This window comes from Cataglyphis hispanica, chromosome 7 (genome assembly GCF_021464435.1).
Source record: "Cataglyphis hispanica isolate Lineage 1 chromosome 7, ULB_Chis1_1.0, whole genome shotgun sequence".
In the NCBI taxonomy this organism is placed as follows: domain Eukaryota; kingdom Metazoa; phylum Arthropoda; class Insecta; order Hymenoptera; family Formicidae; genus Cataglyphis; species Cataglyphis hispanica.
In genome coordinates this window covers 3,737,426-3,760,404 of record NC_065960.1, presented here as the reverse complement: position 1 = coordinate 3,760,404, position 22,979 = coordinate 3,737,426, and the positions used below count along the sequence as shown (strand labels likewise).

Below are 22,979 nucleotides of genomic sequence, written 5' to 3'. Positions count from 1 at the left end.
TTTTGCAGATCGATTAGAATTGAATAAAATATTTAATTCTGAATCGAATTGAATAAAGTATTTAATTCTGAATCGAATTGAATAAAGTATTTAATTCTGAATCGTTTATTTTCTGCCCGATGCTTTTGCCATGATATCGTACAATGAGAAGCTCAGCCGTGCATTTCGAATGCAAATTCTTTCGGGGTCGCGTTCGTAATCCGCTAAGAAAATTATTCGTTCCCCCGGGAACGCGATATCCCCATAATTACTTCCTGATCGAACAACCCGCAGCGCGAGAGCGAAGGTTTCAATTTGCGGCGCAAAGTAGCAACGCCTTTATATACCAAGAAAACGTACACAGCCGGAATCACTTTTCTCTCGCTCTTCTCGCCGACTCTATTTAAATGCCCTCTTCCTCTCTTCTCCCTTCAACTTCGAATTACGAACCGCTGCTGCGGACTCGTAATTCTTTCTTGAGGAATGCGAAGTTTATGAACGCCTAGAAAAGAGAGATGCATGGCCGCAGTTTTCTTATCGTATCGTTAACCGCGCGCATTAATGCACGTAAATGTAATTCTTTTGTTCTTTTTCGATATTTTCTCACCTCTCTCCATCACGCAGGTCATCAATTGTTCAATGAGCCGCTGCCGATCGCAAGAATGAGCGATCTAATTTCTGTCAGTGCGCTTTCAAGACGTGAAGCGCATGCTATTAATTATCTTTCGAAGGCTGCAGCAAATACGCAGTTTCGAGACGTTACTAATCCGTTATAAATTATTAATCATATCCCGATAACTGAAATTGCTTGAAGATATTTTTAAAAAGTGTAACGCTTAAGTCTTTCAATTATATTGTGTAAAGAGATATTTCTAAAATTCGCTATTGATTTTTCATCCTTTTCCAATCCGTTATAATATAATTAAATGACTCAATGTATGAGAATAAAATAAATCTATGATTGGTAAAGTTTTAAAATAAATCTTATGCAAATCATTGGCTTACTTAATCTTTGCGTATCGAACACTTTTTATATACATATTTCATACATGTTTTTATAAGACAAGAAAGAAACATGGACTCCCCCTAGTTTTCTCCTAAAGATACAAAGATCGCCATTCCGCTATATAATATTTAATTTTACAGCATCTTGGATAAATATCTATACTTGTGGATATCTGGTTGACCAATAATTCGTCACGTTCCGATGAGGCCGTGACTCAGCTTGCAGGCGCTCGGTGCAACTGCACTCACCCGTAACACTTGGACCGTGAAAGGAGAATATGCGCTCTCTATTCTGCTTCTAGTAAATATACAAAGGGCTGCGAGAGACATGGCCTCGGCACAGCCTTCCTTTCTTCCTTGCGCGTTGAAACTATAGATTATTGTGTGTCGATTTTACATATCACGATTGACAATTATGTAAACGAAAAGACCTTTGTTTTAAATGGAGAATGTAGACACTGACAAATGTAGCTTCCTTCTATATCTGTGAGATTGAAAAATTTTATATGCACAATATGTATATTGTTATTTTTATAATATTTTATAACAATAATAATCTCTTGTACATACATATATATTATATAAAAAATATACTATATGAATAGAGTTCTAATAATTAAATCATAAAATGCAATGCCTAATTTTATTCATTCAAATATTATTTACAAGAAGAAAGAGTTATGACAAAGATTATATTATAATTTGTGAAAAAAATATGAGAAATGCAAATTTTACAATTGCGATTATACATATATGCAATATTGTTGCGTATGCAAAAATAATGGCTTTTTTTTAAATATTAATTATTCATTCATGTTGTTTATACATTTCTTATTATCTGCGGAATTAATATTATCAGATATGAAGATTATACGTATATCTATAAACGAGTGATACGTAACGAGCGAGCGGTAGATCAGTAGATGCATCGCTTAGTACAAGTGTACTTAGAGCTGCATTCAAATTGAAATGAGAAGGGGATAGACGTGCATTGGTCAGTCTTGACAAAGAAACTATGTTTCAATTATGATGCAATTTTTCCATCGAAGAAAAGTCCATTTAAGAATCTCATTATTACATTTATAACGCTATTTATTCTTCGAAATCACACGTCATGTGCATTTTATATTATAACATATGCGATCAAACTGTATCAAATAAAAGGAAAAAATTTACTATTTTGTCGTAATATTCCATTGTGCTATTATTGAAATTATGCTGACAAAAGTAAGCAAAAAATATGCGTGTTTTATCGAAGCGCTTTCAAGAAAAAAATAATTTCTTAAAGAACAAATAGTTCTCGCTCTTTGCTCTGATTTTACGCAAAATATATGTAGAAAAACATGCGTACGTCTCATAATATACGACATGACATGATTATCATACATGATAATTTAGTATTTCTTTATTGACTGATTAGAAATATGAAATTATATAATAATAAATAAAACGCGTTTTATTTGTGTAAGGTAAACAAAAACAAAAAAGAAAAAAACAAAAATATATATAGAAAATTAAGAAATATTAGGATGTACATTAAAAGAGAAAAAATTATTAACATTTTATATATATCTTATATTATTCAAAATTGATAAAATTGAAACATATAGATTATATATATATATATATATATATATATATATATATATATATATATATATATATATAAGAACATATTTTTATACGCATATACAACTGTATTGTTTCAACCATCATTTGAAACAGAAGAGAAATGTGTATATACATATATAGAGTGAACACAAAATGTGCCGTCTGAAAAATCAAATTTTATAATTCCAGTCAAAAAATCGCAATATTTCTTGATTTATAACATCAAACATCCTGCACTGCACGCACATGTAGCGGATTGCAATAATGCAGGCGTTCAGGAAAAATAATCTTGTATATAATTGTTAATTAGATTATATTATACAAAAATACATATATATGTCTTAGTTTGGCATATGTTATCGCGCATATAAAACAAGATCTTCCCGAAGATGGGAAATGAAGATAGGATGATATTTATATTCGTCACGAGTGTTAACGTGCACTTTAGCGCGCTTAATAATACAGGCGCACTCTGCGTCTAAATTTTAAACCTTGTCTGGTTAGACGGAGAATCAAAAGTGATCGACATTTTATAACACTGTACCAACATATGCAATTGTATTTATTTTACAAACCTGGACGCATGTTAATATATGTTAATAAATGTTTAATATATTCTTATTATTGAAAAAAAAAAAAAAAAAATTTTGTACGTTTTAATCAACTGATGAAATTGATCCAATAAAATCTTTTTAGTCTACAATACATTTATGTGAAAAGTGAATGAATTTGTATTTTATTTCTGCACTTTCTCTTTCAATTTCTATACACCCTCTATACTTGCCATTTTAATTCGCAAAGAGCAATGGACAAGGCAGATTAAAGCCGCGCAGTAATAGCGATATCGGTGTGTGCGAGGGAGACAGGGAATCGACACGCGAGAAAAAAACAGAGACAGAGATAGTGTCGCGATGTGGGATAGTTGTGATGAGAGTGAGTGCAGTGAGTTGACTTCGATAAGGACGATTGAATTCGTGAAGTCCGAGATGTTCGAGCCCACGGAACAAGGAAAGGTGAGCGGGCCTTTTTTCTGGAAATGGTCATCGGGCGAGGTCCTGCCGAAGGACGATGCGTCGGTCAGAAGAAATTCGATTACGCTATCGTGATTGTAGAAGAGATGACGTTCTCGGAATGCATCCGCCCACATGTATCCCATTGCGTGTTGCACGCCAAAATCAACGGATTGGAAATAATCGCGGGAATATCGGAATATGATATTCGATTAATCGCGTAAAAGCATCTACTTTGATTTGTACGAAGAATGCTCTATTGTTTCGTGTTTTTTTAGTTTGACGAAGAGGTTAGATTGCTTTTAGCGTTCTACAAACAAATTTCGAGTGACTCGTTCGTTCTTTCGTAATCGCGAGTCTCGCAAGAATCATACAAAAAAGTCACGTGACAACGTAAATAATTCTTGGAATTGACAATATAATTTGACATTTGACATCTTTGACATTTTGTTTATAAACAGTATTATGGTATGCATTCACTATCACGTACAGTAATCGTCAACCATTATGTTTATTTATCGCGTTATTAACGCAGATCAGTATTCAGAGTAGGTGCACCGTAAAATATACAATTGTAATCGTTTGCAAATTCTTACTTGGCAATGTTATTGTTTTGTTGATATTAGGATCTCTGCATCCATACAGGCGTTGTACTTCGTGGAGCAAATGCTAGAGAAGATGAAGTTCATAGTTCAGGGACACTTAATATTGTGCAATATGTAAGATTTTTTATTATTGCGATTAATATTATTTATGTGTATATATATATATAGATACATCCTACAAAACTCACTTTTATATTGTAGAGTTTTGGCAAATGCATAGAATGGAAGCCTATAGAAGATTCTGTTGTATCAGAATGTCAAGATCAAGATCCAGAGTGGTCCTTAGTGGACACACATACAAGAAGAACTCGAACAAACTCGGAAGGTCCAGACTCTCTTGGACGTACGAGAACTGTTAAAATATTATTCTCTGATTTAAAGTCATTTCGTGTGAATCATGGTGGACAACAACTTATATTTATGCAAAGAGATGGTACCACCTATGTTGCCTTCTTTCAGCTATGTAATGCTGAAAGTTTTGTTAATTCATTGAAGGGATTTATTAAATTTGTAAAATCACGTTCAGATAAGAACTTGTATCTTGTTTTGGATGAAGTAGAAACTGTGTTGAAGAAGTCCTTCGCAGAGTTGGATCTATTTCAAGAAAATACTTCTGATTATGTATGGAAGTTTGTGAAAAATTTACATAATCGTCCTTATGAAACAACACTGGAGGCTTTCAGTAAACTCGCAGATATTTGGTGTAAGTGAAAAGATTTATATCCTGCTAAAATCAATGCATTATTATTATAATTTGCTGTAGATGTAGTATTTTCATAGGCATGTGTTATATATGACACATACATGTATACATACATACATACATACATACATATATATATATATATATATATATATATATATATATATACAAAATGTATATTACATAATAATATTATTTTACATACTTATATTATAGTGTATAAAGAGCCAGTTAAGCGACCTGTTGAAGAGGCAGTCGCCGACTTATTAAATCAGTCTCTTACAATCGATCATCATCCACGTGTTTCTGTATCTGTATCTGGAGAAGGATCTGGAGAAGAATACGAAGTAATTGGAGTTGGAGTGGATTTACCTCCGCGACCACCATGTCCGCGTGGTATATAACATAGTAATATATAAATATTAAAAAATTAATTTATGTAACAATACAGGTAGATCACAATACTCTCTATAGGATTCTTACATATAAATTTTTAATTACATATGTATTTAAATAAGTAATAATTATATATGTATTTAAGTAAATATATATTTAAATAAGTGTTTATAATAATTTTATCAGGTGCACCATTGACACAAGAACAATGGGAGAAATATAAAGATTCAGAAGGAAGAATTATTAATCCAGAGGCTGTCAAAGAAATCATCTTTCGCGGGGTATATACCCAATATTTTTTTTTAATGATATATTGATATTTTATTTATAACGTGTAACAAATTCTATGATATATATATGACATTTCATTAGGGTATTTTTCCATCACTGCGTTTTGAAGTATGGAAATTTCTATTGAATTATTATCCATGGAAATCCACGCATAATGAAAGATTAGAATTAAAGAGGAAAAAGACTGATGAATATTTCACAATGAAATTGCAATGGCGTACATTCACGCCCGCGCAAGAGAGTCGATTTTCCGACTATAGGGAACGAAAAAGTTTGATAGGTAAAGCAGTTAATTTACTATTTATATGAAAATTTTATTTTTTACATTTTTTTTGTAATAAGTATTGTATTTTTTAATTCTATTTCAGAGAAGGATGTAAATAGAACAGACCGCACACATCCTTATTATGCAGGAGATAATAATCCTCATTTAGAACAACTGTATGACATACTCATGACCTATGTAATGTATAATTTTGATTTAGGATATGTTCAAGGTATGAGCGACCTTCTTAGTCCTATCTTATTTTTAATGGATAATGAGGTTGATGCATTTTGGTGTTTTGTTGGATTCATGGATAAAGTGGTGAGTTTGATATCCTTTGCATAATAGTATACAATGCGTAATAGTATACAATATTTGCAAGTATATGCAATTTCAATCTTAAACTAGAGCACTAACTTTGAGATGGATCAAAAAGGCATGAAAGCACAATTATGCCAATTGCATACTTTATTATGCACTACGGAACCACAATTGGCATATTATCTAAATAGACATGATTCTGGCAATATGTTTTTTTGCTTTCGATGGTTGTTGGTACTTTTTAAGCGAGAATTTAGCGCAATCGATATATTAAAATTATGGGAAATATTGTGGACAGATTTACCTTGCAAAAACTTTCATTTGCTTATATGCGCAGCTATTTTGGACACAGAAAAAAATATTTTAATAGAAAACAATTATGGATTTACTGAAATATTAAAGGTAATTTTCAAAGCATTTTTTTTTTTATGACAATGATTATTATCTCTATCAAATTCTAAAATAGTATAATGTTATTGTTTACAGCATATAAATGATTTGTCACTTCATATTGAATTACCTTGGACAATCTCTAAGGCAGAAGGTATTTATCATCAGCTTATGGCTATGGAAGATCAGATTCCTGATGATGTTCGTGTAATTATCGGATTGGAGCGATTGCATAAAATGACATCGATGAATGAAAGTGATGATGAGGCATCTAGTAATAATGTCCAAGTTAATGGAGCTAATAATTCAAGGAGAAATAGTTCAAATAGCGCCAATGTTAAATTTGGAGATGATGAAGTATCATTCGAACGTGGATTGAACACGACATATATGTGAGGTCTGAACTGGAGCTTTATAATGATTTACTAATAGAAAACTGATTGAAAGTCTCTCGAAAAATCAAATATCTATTACAGTTTTTATTTGAGGTCTTATACATATTATTTCAAAAATATTGTTGTGACAATAATTTCCATGCGCGGCTTTCAACGAAATTAAATAAGAAATAAATAATACTTTGAAAAAGCACAAACAACAATAGCGCGTTTATAAACATAATAATTAGGTTTTTTCGATTGATAATAAATGAAGTATTTTTTTTTAACTATTGTGATTGACCAATTGTGATTATAAGCTTGAAATTCTAAAGCATGAAAAAATGAATGTAATGGATACATTCTCAGAGGTGATTAAGTAGTGTGTTGAATTTTGAGATATTTATAAGGTTTATTGTATAGAGAGACAAAAAGAGAGACAATTATTATAGTGTTTGTGTGTGCAAAATATGTATAGATATTTCAGTGCAAAGACTCACTGTAAATGGCTGTAAAATGCAATTTTTGGAAATAAGATACAGATATCTTCAGATCTTGATAAGTGTTATATATGCATAATTTTCACTTAAGTTAGTCTCTTTTTTAGATTTGTATAAAACCTCACAACACATTACTGTATATTTCTAATAAAAATCATCTATTTAATCTTTAATATCTTTTTCATTTCATGTTGTGCCATTGTATCAATATTAAGGATTGATGGTATATAAGAGGTATTTTAAGAAATTTGTTCTTTGTTCAAAAAATTAAGATGTATGCACTAGAAAAAAATGTTATATATTATAATATTATAAAACTCTCTAATTCGATTTCCTCACAAATCATCTTGAATGCTTAGTCAATTTTGGAAACTTGATCTTGAGTTGCTTTTTGGTTTATCTTTTTCAACTTATTTCGATTTAAAATAATAATTTACAATGTTTAACACTGTTGGCTTACATTAATATATGATTTTATTTTCCTATATATAAAATAATATAAAAAATGTATAGATTATAGAGTATAAAGAAAAATGTGCATTAAAGTAGCTAAGTTTCCATTTATATAAAAATTAATGTTTTTACATTTTGAAATAAGGATATATTTCAAAATCAATTTATTAAAAATAGATTCTCTCTGTAGAGAGCTATCCATTCCCTCCTCTCGTCCTCCTCACAATATCAAAAGTTTGATGTACTAAATTTCTCTAAAAGCAAACAAATTGATAAAATAAGCAAATGCTTGATCAGATTCCATCGTTTCGCGATGGATATCATGGCGTTTGTGTTCGTACGAGAATGTAAACAATGGAATTGACGTAACAAATTAGCTGAATTTTTGTAAACTAGTCTATTTTCGAGGTATGGAATTTGTTGCCACAAAACGACGCAAAAAGTGGAAGAAAAAGCGATACGTGAGGAGAAAACGACTGCACGAGCGAATTAAAGTTGAGGTTAAATCCGCGAAGCGTTGGGAAGTGTTGCCAGAATATATTAATGCTTTCGGAGCGCGAGAAACACTAGAAACGAGCACGATGCAGGCTGATACTTTTTGGAAAAATTATGCAATAGCTCAGGAATGGCAAAAAAGGTAGATTTATAAAGTAACTATAAACAATTATTCTGCATTCTCTTTCTTTTTCTTGCAATTCTTTCTCTTAGATAAATTTATAAAGATAAATTTATAAAGAAATTTTAAAAGATTGCATTACAGAAAAATAATTATAAATCAAATATAGAGAATGAGAGAAAGATACTATAGTTTTTTACAAAAGATTTAATTGTTTAATAAATTGTTTACAGACATAGTATAACCTGGTGGAGATCACGCTGCCTTGCTCTTGAATACGAGAATGAAATGCTGCGCAATAAAGTGAGATTCTTAGCTCAGCATCGTACCTATCCTAATACAGTAATAATTCAGGAAAATAATCATTATAAAAAAAATAATAATAAAAATGCACAGGAAGACAACTATACAGAATGCAATTCAGACATGGAAGATGTTGAGTTTAATGTGACTGAAGATATGCTAAAATTTTTTGAGACAAGCGAGAGACATAGAAGACAATTGAAGCAAAAACAAGAACCTAATAAGATTGCGCATAAGAAGGAATACCTTGTAGAAGAAATTCCCATCATTGATAGCGCTGAAAGCATCCGTACAAGAAAAGAGGAAGCAGACTTGTTGTATGGTGATGATAGTTCGAAAATATTAGCAATGGAAACTGCTTTGCAAGATGCAACAAACAAATATAAAGATATTGTTAATCCTCAATATTGGCCCAATATTCCTCTCAAACCTTGAAATAATCAAGCTAATCTAGTATTTTATTTTCAAGTTTAATGTATTTTGAACACTTAAAAAAAATATATTATTTTAATACATCATTAATGTAATTAAATTGTTATTTCCATCTTTTTTTTAATTACATTTCCAATTACATCTCATTGTAATCTAACATTCCTCCGTTATTACACGGGATGACCAAGAGATGGAGTCACCTTAACATTTCTGCATTCGAATAGCATCTAAGTCTTTGCAAGTGTATGTAACAAAAAAATAGGTGATTACAAAATTAGAAAGAAAAAATTTAGATATATTATTTTTCAAATTTTCTTCTGAGAAATTATAATATAACATTTACTTTTTCGCATTTACTAACCTTGAATAAAATTATAACATATATTAGACTTGCAGAGGTGTTAGATTCAACCAATCGCGACGGAAGCACAATATCAAGTTGTTTCGCTTGAGTCGCGCAGCAATCGCGCGCGGCCATAAATGACACCCATCATAATGAAATACGCCGGGGGAGGAAAGCAATTAATAGCTACTCATTTAAAACGACGGGGCACAATTATACTTACATTATTATTACTTGAATCAGAAATAATTGATCTAGGAACTCTATCACAGTTTAAAAAATATTATTGCTTCGCGATGCACATGAAGTTGCATTACATACACGTATGAACGCACACGTGCATAGAAAAATGAGATGGTATAGAAGAGAAAAAGCGCGCGACGCGAAGAAATAGTCTTATAATAGATCTAATGAAAAGAGAGTATAAGCACCTGTTAATTATATTTTATGCATATATATGTAAAGTACACTGTTGTAATATTTTTAGATAATATTTTATATAAGGAAATGCATATTTTACTTTGTATCAAGCACCTCTTAAGAATGCTGATTATGTACTAGATTATCAATGATCTTCCGAAAAAATTAAAAAATAATAATCAATTTATCTATATAAATTCTTGTTACAGCAACATTCCGTCGTAAATTCGTCAGGTCGGTGTAAAGTCTTGCAATTTCATCGTTCGTGTCAAGTTTGCGCTGAAGTTCGCACCATGCCTGCGTAACTCAATTACCGCGCATTGTGTTCGTGCCTTTGGTAGCACTGCATGGCGCGTAGAGTGTAGATTTACCGTGTGCACGACGAGGCGGGAAAGCTGTGCGCTGCACAGATCAAGGCCGTAACTCCTGCATGGATAAAGGTAAAGTAGTTGAAATTAAGTATTCAAGGCTCCCTCCTAGTCAGTCTCTTTTGTCGTTGATTGAACGTGGCATTGCTAGAATGTGCCCAACGCCCTCGAGAAACGCGAGCGTTGCGCGAAAATAGACCGCTTCGTACACGATATATACAAATATTTTACACCAAAGTCGAAAGTATATTTAACGTATTTAAAATTTAACTGCACCAATTTAGTCAATGTTTCGCGAGAAAACTTATGAGATTTAAATTTATCGAGACAACTTGTTGCGATTAAAAGGCTCTCGAGCGTGCACGAAACATTTCGATAAGGGACATCGAAATGCCGCCGGATAATTTGGGGAAACGGGAGACAGCTCCGCCATATATCGAAGATAGATCGGAGCAGGACGCGCCTCTGTAGTAGGATCGTCAGTACGTTATCTGTAGACCGAACCTGCGGACATGGGCCATAAGATTCTCAAACCAGTCCGTGAGACTCGAGACAACGATACCTTCGTCAGGAAAAAAGCTCCTAATTATCGAAATAACGCGTGTCGCGGTGCCGATATCCCGTTTAAGTGTCGAATGAAACTCTACTATACTTCCACGGAATATTCGAACGCGGGATCTTGGTTTTTCCTTCGAATCTAAATTATTCTATCCGCGCGAGTCTATGTTTTTTTTTTCTATTTTTTCCCTCCGAAGATAAATGTAAACGTGAAAGAAATTAAGATTGTCTACATTATTTATTCCAGGCAGGAACGAAGTACGCTCTAATTGAGACTTAATAAAGCTGGAGATATAACAACGTAACGAGAGTTATGGAATGAAATTAACAATTATCATTTTAACGTTATTTCATGATGACTATAAATGTCATCATTATAACGATACGTGTATGCATGGTATATGATTGGTTCAGCTTTTACATCGTGCAATATTATTTCTTTTTATTCGACAAGCTATGACTTATAGACGGCAAGTTTCCAATCAGTGTAGAACATGCAAAATGTCCTTCTTCTCTTTTCCTGGTAAACCGGTCGGTCCTACGCAAAGTAGCTGCGCTCAGCAGAGTCGCTTTATATTCCCTCTACAACTTTCATTTAGATCTTTATCGATCGACTTTCACAGTGTGCTCGCGTATTGCACTTCATTGCTTCGTTCCCGACTGCGATCTTGTGCTGGGGAATATAATATTGGTGACTTGTACATTAAATTTATTTTTCACCCTCTTACTTCGATGAAGATCATTGCGGAAAGCTTTCATAAATTGCTATAAATATCTCAATTAATTCAAGAATAATATAACACACACTAGAGAACAAAATATCGGTCGAAATATTAATTTTTATAAAAATATATGTATATATTCTAACACTTTAACTATTATAATTATACGTTAATTATTGTCTAATATTTATACATCCATTATTTATGAATAGACATTTTACTAAATCGCATTTTTTAACGTTGCATTTTTTTCAATACAACACGTTTATATTTTTTTTGCTCGTTATATAGAAAATATATAGAAAAAAAAGTAAAAATTGTTAAATATCGTCGAGTATGTATATTTTTGCAATTACACAGACTCTTAAAGCAATTTGTCTTTAATTATCGATACATTCTTGAAAAGAAGAGAGAAAAATAAATCGTTTTAACGAAGTGTTTGGAATCTCTGTTTTGTCAATTTCTAGAGATCGCGCACGATTCTCGAATTTATTTTTTTTTTCGCGAGCAATTTCGCCCTGCCATCATCGCACTCTAAAATCGTCCTACCGTGCATTTGTAATTTTATTGGGAGATTTTAAGGCCCACCTCCGTACAAGATGGAGTCACCATGGATGGAAAAAGATTCACAGGGCGGACAGAGAGGTAGCTTGCTTTTTATCGTTCGTGTCATTAATTTCGCGCGGCCCCAATGAGTACTATAAGTTCATATCAGAGAACCGCATCGAGAGAGCAGAAGTTCGCGAAATCCTCTGAAAGGATGCCGAGGACAAGAAGATGACGTGGAGGTACCATTCGCCTTATTAGGTCTCTACTTCCCCCACTTCTCCCTGCGTCACCCTTCGTTTCCCATCCTCCTTCTGTGCAGCTCTTAAAAATCATGGCTGCACGTAACCGTCTCCTGATTATATGGATTCGGCGATGATTTCTGATGATGCCTCCGACCTCCGAAATGGTAAAATAATACAGTGTCGTGTCCTAGCCCGGACCCTTTGGGCCGGTTCGTTAGCGGGACCTTGGCGCGAGGCACCCTGTCATTATGCGGCTGGTCTCCATCACCCCCACCAGTCCAATTTTCGGCGCCTCTCCGTACAACCAACGCGGACTCGACAAATCCTCCTGCTCTCTCCGCCGCTCTCCTTTCTTTCTCCGCCGCGTGTTCGATCTCCTCTCTCGCCTCGAGGCCCTCATCGTCTTCTTCGGTGCTACTATTTTACGCCATTTTACCATTCCGCGACATTACCCGCGTTTATGCCGCGCATCGCGTGAATTGTGAATCGTCGTGAGAAAATATTCCCGACTTCTTTCTCTTTTTCCTGCACATGGTTTCCGCCGCATCCAGACACGCGCGTTACGTGTCCACGGTTGTTAACTCTTTTCAGAGCAAAGTATAGAAAGGGCTGCTTAAAATGTACGGAACTTTACAAAAATTATGTTTGTGACGTTTGTGTGTGAATGTTCTCTTTGTAAAATGAACTAGTCCATGTGTTTAATGCACTCTTTACCGCATTGAATTATGAAAACATATATTGTACATGACCTCTTCCTTAGACCATTTAGAACATTTCTCAGAATATTTTTCGAACGACGTAGAGGAACAACAATCGATCGATTTTAAACGATTTTAACTTAAAAATGTAATCAAATTTGAAGGATTGAAAATATATTTTTTAAGGAGCATTTTTTATATTTTTTTAGTTTTTCCATCTCTCTGCAAGTGAAAGGAAATGAGATAGCAAATTATTACGATATCGATATAGCGTGAAACTTAGTATCGTTTTGGCTCCCCTTTTCTCACCATCAAATAGCATTTTTACGAAATTCGAGCGAGCGTCGCGAAATACTAGAGGTAGTCACGACTATGGACGGACATTCGAAACTCGTAACTCGATCGTGCACTGACTTTGTCTGCTAATGTCATCGTGCCTATATGTTCGCTAAACACATGTATTCCTTCTTGCGACTTTGCATAATTTGATTTCTTCAGCTTTAGAAATAATTCTAATCCCATACTCGATTAAAAATCACGAAGAATTAAATTATATTTTAAAGCATCTCTTTCTCTCTCTTTCGATTTGCCGACATTTGCAAAATCGATCATATTTCGCGTGAAATCTTATTCAGACGTAGAATAAGAATCTAAAGTAAATAACGAGTAAATTTTTTAACTAGTTATTTAGCAATACATCTATCTCGTTTTCGAGAATAATTACGACGGCTCGTTTTTGATCTTTCAAATACTATTCTGTTGCATCGGAGCGTTTTCTGGGCGGCCGACGCTTGCTGATTGACTTCGCCGGAAGTGGGTCGACAAAACTGCGGGGTTCCATTCGTATGCTTGTAAAAGCGCGCGGCGGTCCAGCATCCTTGGGGTGCACTCGTCCTTGGGGCGCCTCTTTGCAGGTGTAGGTGGTCCTCGCGAGCGGCAATCATTTCGCTTAATGACGAGAACTCGGTCTTCTCTTTCCTTTCTTTCGTCTCAGATTATCGCACCATGGTTCTTCCCTTATATCCACGGACCACTTCGGTTCCTTCCTCCTCTTTGCGTCCTCGTCCTCTGCCCCCGTGCTACCACCTTTTATCCCTGAACTCTATAATTTTCTTCTAGCGACCGTGCCACCACGCCGAAATTGGTGTACGCTGGAACGATTTCGTGGAAATGTGCGTCGTCGCTAAAAGAGGGGAATCGAGGTGCACAACGGTGACGATGGCATTTTCATCGTGAGCTCGATCTTAGAAGAAGAAGGAGACGAAGAAGAGATAGAGAAAAGAGGAAATTGGAAGAGAACGAAAACGAACGAGCTAAAAGAGAACGACGAGAATTAGGAGAGGTAAGATAATAAGTAGAAGAGAGCAAGAGGTGGATTGGGAAAGAGGTAGGAAGTCTCGTTCTGAGAACAGTCGTACGATGAAGAATCGTTCGGTAGTACTGAACACCTCTTCGCTTTCCTCTCGATGTAGAGATTCGCAGGTGCGCCAATTTCTCTCGTCTCGATGCCGTAGGGATGCGGGCAAGCGTGACAACACGCAACACATTTCTTTCTATCATGCCAAAAATGATACACATTGGCTGCAGATGGAAGTCATTATTATTACAAAGAAGTGTTTTTGCTGCCGACCGTCTGTCGATGTATCGAGCTACCATCCTGGACATATAGTCGCGCCGACAACTTATCGAAAAGGAGTTCTCTCTCCTCCCGAATCTTTCTCCTCAGATTTGTCCACGAAGCGAAATTGGCAAACAATTTGAAACCCGATCCGCATATTCCAACGTCATTAAAGCTAAGTACTGCTAATTCAAGTTATCTTTGCGAAAATTAAAAGCGCCCGCTAATCGCGCATTATTTCTACGCGCGAAATCCACGTGGAAAATGACTTCCGCACACAAACGACTTAATTTCCGGGAAATATTCACGTGTCACCGCGGTATTATATACGCGTCGTCATGTTACGTGATGTGCGCGCGCTCGCTCCGCTTCCAGCACCTGCAAGAAAAGCCGAGCGGTTGACCGAGCAAACAATACGGACGATGATGCACCGTCCCGAGCGTATTGTCCGCGCCGCAGCGAGTAGTAGTAGGCGGCGGATTTATCTGCCTACTCGTAGAGTCAGGTAGAGAGACGAGAAAGAGAGAGAGAGAGAGAGAGAGAGAGAGAGAGAGTGAGAGAGAGAAAGGAAAGAGAGACACCAGGGGTCCTCGACCCTTGGTGCACGTCGCGTCTTTGCACGGCGGCCGACCGGCTGCCGCCGTCGTCGTCGTCGTCGTCATCGTCGCCCTCGTCGCCGTCGGAACCGATAGATCTTTCTTTCGTTTTTAGCTAATTTTGCGCGCCAGCGCGGTGATTCACTGATTATCAATAAGTTGATCACGAAATAACAAACCGCCGTACAGTAGCACTTGCTCGTGACGTGATCCTCGGCGACTTCGTAACGGAACATATTAGCGAATAGTCGTAATGGCCGGTTGCAACGAGTTGCCGATTCGCGACGGTTCTACGATGATTGCCGATCGGTGTTCATTACCTCGTCTAATTGTCGCCATAAACGTTCGTTAACTTTTCATTGCCGTGCTCGGCATGGATTTCAACAAGATTGTAATTGAGGATAGTCTAATATCTAATATTAAAAAAATTTTGAATTTTATATTTCATCAGTATACTGAGATTTTTTAATGAAATCATGATTGCATTTGTATTAAGAATGACATTGTATCGATAAAAATATTGGCACTTTGGATAAGCATTTATAATTTAGGAAAAGAAAATATTTGTATCACATTTAATAATATTATTTGCATAATGCTTATTGAATAATGATATAAGAACAACATTTATTATCTCTAATATAAATATTATGATTTCCACAGTTGTTTTCAATGTAAAAACATATAGACTAATAATATACATGTACAGTGTATATTGTTATCTATAAGATTTCGTTTGTAAAAAATTTTTCCCCTATAACAAATTATTTTATTCATATACATATTTATATTATATATTCGTGGATGATAGGCGAGTGTGAAATGTCATGTACGATCATATTTCAATAATACAATTAATATCAGAGAATTGGTTTCGTAACAGAATATCAAAATTAATATGCCATTGAAAATATATTTGGCAGCTTTTAATCTATTAAAATGCAAGATATAAACATCATGTAGAATATTGTCAAAATGTAAATTTATGATAACAATGCGGCGTAAATGATGATGAAATTTGAATCATAACGAAAGCATCTATAATATTTGAAGAAGTTTGAAATTTAATTCGAAATTTAATTGCAGATTTCCTTAATATGTGATTGCAATTTGTTCTACTCAATCATAGATATTAGATTATCTGTATGTCATATATAAAAGGCATTTTGCATTTTTGTAATTCTGATTTACGTGTCTAACAATAAGAGATGGCACATGTTCTCTCTTGTCATGCCATAAAATTCCACAAGCTTGGAAATTTATCTTGTTCGATCTTAAGTCATTAGGCAATTTATGGAATATATTGCCTAGACATGCTCCGATATTTTTCTGGTCACGTTGCAAAAATTCCAGAACTTGTCCTGCCTCCTGTCATTAGTCATTAGACAATTGACAATTCATACTAGACATTGACATCCTTTCGCTCCGAGAATTTTTCTCGAAAAGCCTATTTTCGTGTAATACGCGTTTCTAGGAGACGGCACGTTTTCGTAGCCATTTTTCTTGTCGCGTCACGAAATTCCAGGACTTTGGCACAGGAGGCTCTATGTAGGGCCGGGCGCGGAATGAGCGCCGACGGTAAGTCGGTTCCTCGCATACCGAGCGCTCAGGTAGGTAGGTAGGTAGGTAGATAGGACGGTGGAGAGAGATGAAGGAGAGAAGGAAAAGGATGCGAGAGGAGTGCGAGTGAGTCGGCATGCGAGCAGGCAAGCAAGGCAGGTAAGAGAGTTTGGTATGGTCTAGCTGCTCGCTGCCGAGGAGCGCGTTGAATGCCGAGGCCCGGTTGCGAGCAGCATTGCTGCTCCCCTCTCCAAGATGGCCGCCGGTTGGGTCCAGCTTCGCGAACCCCCTTGCTCTCCTCGAGTCCCACGATCGCGCGGGTCCGTCGAGTCAGGGGAAGGGTAAGCATCGCAGGTGCCGCCATGTCAGTGCATGCCTAACCTCGAAGCCGCGCGGAACGGACGTTGGGCTCGAGTACGCGACAACACCTCGTGCCGTATCTCTCAAGGGGATTTTATTTAATCTCCCGTCGCAGAGTTCGCGCATACGGATCATCGACATACGTGAACGTAAGACTGATTCGTCCCGCCCGTCGTTTACCTGGAAACGACCTGCGTGAGAGTCTTCAGCGCGCGATACCAAGTGCTCCGTTCGAGAGGCCTCGGCCTATCATCGCGATATCGACGCGTGAACGGAGAAGAGAGACGGACAAGATTACGCGTCCCGGCAGTGCCGCGAAGAGAATCGCGATTCGCGAGTATCTCAGTGAACGTAGGTGCGTATATCGTGTTAATTCGCGCGCATTTCGCGTACGCAAGATCGGGCAGAAGCGCGTTATTTATCCTATCAGTGCGTGTCTCGCGAGTGTACATTGACAGTTCGAAATACGTATATAAATATAGTTGTTTTTTTCCGTTCTCTCCATTCTCGAATCTGATTATTCTGATTTCTCGTTTGAGCATTACCTCCGTCTAAATTTTAATCCACGATCCGCAACATAGAAGAAGCGGATGTCTCGCGTGAAGCTAGGAACAATGACAACGGCAACGACCGGCTCGAAACATCGTGGAACGAATTAGGCGTGCCGTGATCGACGGGAGTCCGCGACGCAGGATCACGCTGAGGAACGGAAACGTGTGTCCCAAGGACAGACGCACGAGGTGTCCGACGGGACATCATGTATGACGCGAGACGATTGCGCCGGGTTCACGACCGGTCGTGCTGATCGGTCCCATTATCAGGTCGTCAATCTAACGCGAGGAATGTGCCATATCTCGCCGTCGAGATATTTCCGGTGACAGCGAGTGTACTTAGGACGTGCCTAACTGGCGAAGAAAAATAGGAAAGAAGAAATATCCTGGAAATCAGCCGAGAAACATAGCGTGCGAGTAAAAGGGGAGAGAAAAGAAGATTTCGAAGAATAGAGGGATGACGTCATAATTCGACCGTGTTCATTCGCGTAAAAGAATCCCCACGACGCCGATATGTCGCGGATTGCACCAGGGAACGGCTCGTACGGCCACGACAGGTCGACGACGCAGTGAGACAATTGCCGGTTTTCTGAATGCGAAGCTACGTTTTTTTTTTTCCCGCGAGAAAATAGAGATAATACTCCGCGTCGGTGTAAGTGATATTATAGCCGAGAGAAACCGAGGATAAAAGCAGTGATTTCGTGGTTCGTTGGTGCTGGTGCTAAATATGTTAGATTAGGTTAGGTGATAATAAAGGTGCCGGTAAAGAAAGGAAAGCGCCGTGCTAATCACCGTGAGTTTTGTCGTCGCGGACGAGAAAGGAATTTCGTGCGAGCAAGAAGGAGAAGGACATCGAAAAGACTCTAAGTGTCACATAGTGCGATTTTAGAAGACGCAAGTGATACGTTTTTCGTTCATCATCGACCTTTCGCGAGACTAGCGACCGCGTAGGAATGGAAAGATCGAGATAATATCACGAAGACGGGAGAGGAGGAGGAGGAGGAGGACGGCCGTGGTGTTGGAGACCCCCAGGATGCGGCATCTGCTACTGTTCCTCGTCCTGGGAGCGACCCTCGCTCCGGGCGCGCTGCCCGAGCACGTAAAGTACCTGGAGGTCTCCGAGAATGCGCGGCCGGGTACTAGGGTGGGCTTTATCGACGCCGACAATCCGCCGTACCTAATAGTGTCAGTGCCGGGTTCATCGGTCGAGTCCGATCTGATCGTCGATCAGGGGACAGGCGAGATAAGAACGAGGGTACAGCTAGACCGCGAGACCCGTCCGTCGTATAGTCTGGTGGCGTTGCAACAGAACATACAGGTCGTCGTGAATGTCCTTGACGAGAACGATAACGCGCCAACCTTTCCCGTGGACCATGTGGACGTGGAGTTTCCGGAGAATTCACCGCGCGACGCCAAACGAGCATTACCACCGGCCAAGGATCCCGATCTCGGCCAATACTCGACGCAACGCTACGAGATCGTATCCGGCAATCACGGCGACGTCTTCCGGCTATCGCAGCATCGTGGCCGCGACGGTGTCCTCTATCTAGACTTGCAGAATTCCGGCTCGCTGGATCGGGAGGCGCGTTCGCGTTATCATTTGGTGATCGAGGCGCTCGATGGTGGAACGCCACCGCTCCGGTCGAGCCTGCACGTGAACGTGACGGTGCAAGACGTCAACGACAATCCGCCCATCTTCAATCAGACGCGCTATGTCGCGTGCGTGCCGGAGAATGCAACCGTCGGCACACCGGTACTGGCGGTGAACGCGACTGACGCCGATGCCGGTGACAATGGTCGCATCGAGTACTCCATCAATCGCCGGCAGTCGGATCGCGAGGAGATGTTCCGCATCGATCCGGAGACCGGTATGGTCTACGTCAACAAGGCCCTCGACTTTGAGTCTAAGGAACGGCACGAGCTGGTGATCGTCGCCCGGGATCGTGGCGCCCAACCGCTGGAAGCTAGCGCCTTTCTATCTGTACGCGTGACTGATGTCAATGACAATCAGCCGGCCATCACTGTCATCTTCCTATCGGACGACGCGACCCCCAAGATCAGCGAGAGCGCGCAACCCGGCGAATTCATCGCCCGGATATCCGTCAGTGATCCCGATTCTAGAACGGAATATTCGAACGCGACAGTTACGCTTACCGGTGGCGAGGGTCACTTTGGCCTGGCCACGCGAGACAACATCATCTATCTAGTGGTGGTGGAACGTCCACTGGATCGCGAAGAGAAGCCCGTCTACGATCTGTCAGTGGAGGCAACGGACGCCGGAACTCCACCGCTTCGTGCCGTGCGCACCTTTCGACTGCTCGTCACCGACGTCAACGACAACGCGCCCAAGTTTGTGCAGGAGAGATACGAGGCTCATCTTCTGGAGACATCCGAGCCTGGCACGTCGGTGCTACAAGTGACCGCGACCGATCTCGACGAAGGCGCAAACTCGGCCGTACGTTACTCCCTGCTCAACACGACGTCGTGGTTCGCGATCGACGAGATCACCGGACTCATCAGCACGGTGACGCACGTGGAATGCGAGATCGACCCGGCGCCGATCCTCGTGGTGATCGCGACCGATTCCGGACGGCCGCCCCTGAGCAGCAGCGCGACCGTACGCGTGACAGTGCACGATTACAACGACAACGAGCCGATCTTCGAGAAGCCGCTCTACAACGCCACCGTGCCAGAGGACATGCCCGTCGGACGCTGCTTTCTCAAGGTAAGAGATCGTGCGAAAATGACGATTTCTCTTCACGGCGAGTAACGAAGCGTTGATTGCGCGCGTCGCGGAAATGTGAGAAAGCGGAGATCCTTGATCGATACGTCAAAGCGTTAATGCCATGTCAAGTCGCGTGAAGACGGGTGAATGTGTTTATGTGACGCGAGCTGAAAAGTGTTTCGCACACTGTTAAAGTGAACGATATGTTTACGTTACGCTTTTCACATGCAGCGGCGCGATATAATTGTGTTTTAATACTGCGTTCTTAACGCGCATGAAGTCTCATATATACATATATCACACTTTCAACTCGGCTAACAAAACAATCGCAAACAATATAATATACATAATTATATATATATATATATATGTATATATAATAAAACGCTAACGATTGTTTTGTTAGCCGGTTAACGCAAAAAGTTGCGAAATAGATCCGCGGGCTGTTGCAATTTTGTGAATTGCTTGTCATGTCGCTTGATATCTATATGACGTGCGGAATATTTTCCACACTTGTCTGAACGTTCGCGAGTGTAAACGTCGCTGTCATCTCTCTTAACAAGCGTGGTACTGTCGGTAGTCTTTCTCCCTTTCTCTTTCTACGTGTAATTGATATTTATATTTAAAAAAATTCGATTCAGGCGAGAAGTTGATTCCTCTATCTTAATTTGTTAAATCATCATCGTTTGCGCGCACAAGTCGATTATACAGAAGTTACGAATCGCGTTCGCGAATGTTCACGATGCGAGAAATCGAGGCTTAATTGACATATAGTTAAGAAGCTAATCTTTACCGTCATTCACAATCGAAGAAAATCCGTCACTAGGTCTTTATATGGCAATCCGTAATTGATCCGTCATCGCAATCGATTGCGAGAGACGTTTACCCGAGCTCTCGCGACGAGCCTCTATAAATTAATATCTTAAATGTCGCGTCTCGATTCAAAAGAATTGACGGTGGATATTTTAACCCTCGCATAAGCTACGTCGTTTCGCGCGTAAAATCGCTAGGATTCACATTAAAGGTTACCTTCCACGCGGCCAAGCGGGCGAAAGGGCACGAACGCATCGCTCGTAAGCCAGTCGTGAGCTGTCAGGCATGTACGTTACGGGAAAGCTGTAATTGGTACTCGCGAGGACGAGCGAGAGATTTTCTTCGCCGTGTTTCAATTAGTACCGCGGTTATCCAGGTAGTGCAGAGTTATCGATCATCGTCTTTTTATTCCGGGAAAGATGTACTCGATTCGGAGATGAAGTAAAATCCACGCGCGACTTCTCATTTGCATACGCGTCTCCGCGCTAGCGGTCGCGCGTTTTTTTTCTCCGAGAGGAAGAAAGAAGGATGAGGGGAGAACGAGAGAGGGAATACGAGAGCGACCTGAATGAGGAAAGTATACTGTACGCAAAAGTGTTGCGTACGTATGGACACGCGGATAACGGGGCGACATGAATCGCTCGGGGCGTAGCGTCACCGACCCGAGAGGAGATGAGTACAGCGCCTTCTCTGTTGATTCCCCCCGTCTCTCGTCTCGTCTTGTCTCGTCTCACCTCGTCTCACCTCGTATTCCGGTATTATATCGACCACGTGGCGCTCGCGGAGGAATCCCGCCGACGTTTCCTTAGTGGGGCCGTCGCCGCCGCCGCCGCCGCTATACAACGACGAGACGATCTTCCCCAGAGCGGTGTTTGAGCGCGAACAAGTTAGTCCCGACACACCGATGGTGCTTTATGAGCCGGCGCATTGGTACATCCTGCCGTACGAGCGGTCGCGCATTTGTATACGTTTCGAACGGGATAACGACGAGCGGGGAATAAATGACAGGAGGTGGGAGTGAAGAGCGAATCCCGGAAGAGTTGACATAGTGGGGAGTCATGCGTCTCTGAAATTTGAGATCTCGCGTCGTTTTGCTAAAGCGATTACGCGTGTACCGGCTGTCGTCTGACATTACGAATGATCGTATTACATTTGACGTGTATAATCGTCGAAAGTAACATTACACCTCTTAGCTCGCGCACCGGTAATCATGCTATCGCGAGATAGAGCCGCGAGAAATCGAGATCTCTCGGCGCAGCCAGCCAAGGAGCAGGAGTGTAACGCGAGCGGCGGTAAATTCGTTTCTTTTAATTTTTTTCCCTCACCTAAACGCGCAATTCAAACTCGGCGCTGAAAGTTACTGAAAGTTCCTGAAAGTGAAAGTCTGATGTAATACGCCGATAATGCCGGAGAGACTAATTCGCCGCAATCAGAGAGCCGATCGTCGACGGTATCGCGCCGACCGTTAAATCGCCCTGACACGGTCAATGCGCTTCTTTACGCTTTGACGAAACGCGCGCGCGCGATAAAAACGCTTCTCGCTGCATATGCTTAACGCATCTCGGCCGTCGCATTTCTGACCGAGATATATTCATCCATGAA

At 39.4% G+C, this 22,979-nt stretch overlaps 3 protein-coding genes across 5 annotated transcripts in view; all 3 read left to right on the top strand.

Moving 5' to 3' along the window:
- The first annotated feature begins 3,378 nt into the window (after window positions 1-3,378).
- On the top strand, window positions 3,379-7,623 carry LOC126851192 (TBC1 domain family member 15). 2 transcript variants are annotated; one of them, XM_050594881.1, is made up of 9 exons: window positions 3,379-3,608; window positions 4,232-4,324; window positions 4,412-4,913; window positions 5,130-5,309; window positions 5,496-5,590; window positions 5,682-5,880; window positions 5,969-6,186; window positions 6,274-6,588; window positions 6,673-7,623. In XM_050594881.1, the coding sequence occupies exons 1-9, from the start codon at window positions 3,507-3,509 to the stop codon at window positions 6,970-6,972; spliced, it is 2,004 nt and encodes a 667-aa protein (XP_050450838.1). In that variant the 5' UTR covers window positions 3,379-3,506; the 3' UTR covers window positions 6,973-7,623. The 2 variants fall into 2 exon arrangements, with proteins under 2 accessions (XP_050450838.1, XP_050450840.1); XM_050594883.1 differs by lacking the exon at window positions 3,379-3,608 and adding an exon at window positions 3,726-4,073.
- A 503-nt stretch (window positions 7,624-8,126) lies between these two features.
- On the top strand, window positions 8,127-9,340 carry LOC126851090 (uncharacterized protein F10E9.5-like). 2 transcript variants are annotated; one of them, XM_050594685.1, is made up of 3 exons: window positions 8,127-8,540; window positions 8,753-8,822; window positions 8,916-9,340. In XM_050594685.1, exons 1-3 carry the CDS (start codon window positions 8,314-8,316, stop codon window positions 9,255-9,257), a joined length of 639 nt encoding a protein of 212 aa, XP_050450642.1. In that variant the 5' UTR covers window positions 8,127-8,313; the 3' UTR covers window positions 9,258-9,340. The 2 variants fall into 2 exon arrangements, with proteins under 2 accessions (XP_050450642.1, XP_050450641.1); XM_050594684.1 differs by having other exon boundaries at window positions 8,133-8,540; window positions 8,753-9,340.
- Window positions 9,341-17,308: 7,968 nt separating this feature from the next.
- LOC126850731 (protein dachsous) overlaps window positions 17,309-22,979 on the top strand; it is a 289,588-nt gene continuing 283,917 nt past the window's right edge. The window contains exon 1 of the mRNA XM_050593981.1: window positions 17,309-20,564. Coding sequence (XP_050449938.1) covers window positions 18,873-20,564 — 1,692 coding nt within the window. The 5' untranslated portion in view covers window positions 17,309-18,872. The remainder of the gene's footprint in view (window positions 20,565-22,979) is intronic.

What these genes read in the sequence shown, in the direction of transcription:
- LOC126851192 (XM_050594881.1), top strand. Translation starts at nt 3,507, where the DNA reads ATGTGGGATAGTTGTGATGAGAGTGAGTGCAGTGAGTTGACTTCGATA. An exon ending in AGCCCACGGAACAAGGAAAG is followed by an intron (nt 3,609 to 4,231) that starts GTGAGCGGGCCT and finishes TGTTGATATTAG; the next exon opens with GATCTCTGCATCCATACAGG. An exon ending in AAGAAATCATCTTTCGCGGG is followed by an intron (nt 5,591 to 5,681) that starts GTATATACCCAA and finishes ACATTTCATTAG; the next exon opens with GGTATTTTTCCATCACTGCG.
- LOC126851090 (XM_050594684.1), top strand. Translation starts at nt 8,314, where the DNA reads ATGGAATTTGTTGCCACAAAACGACGCAAAAAGTGGAAGAAAAAGCGA. An exon ending in GCTCAGGAATGGCAAAAAAG is followed by an intron (nt 8,541 to 8,752) that starts GTAGATTTATAA and finishes AATTGTTTACAG; the next exon opens with ACATAGTATAACCTGGTGGA.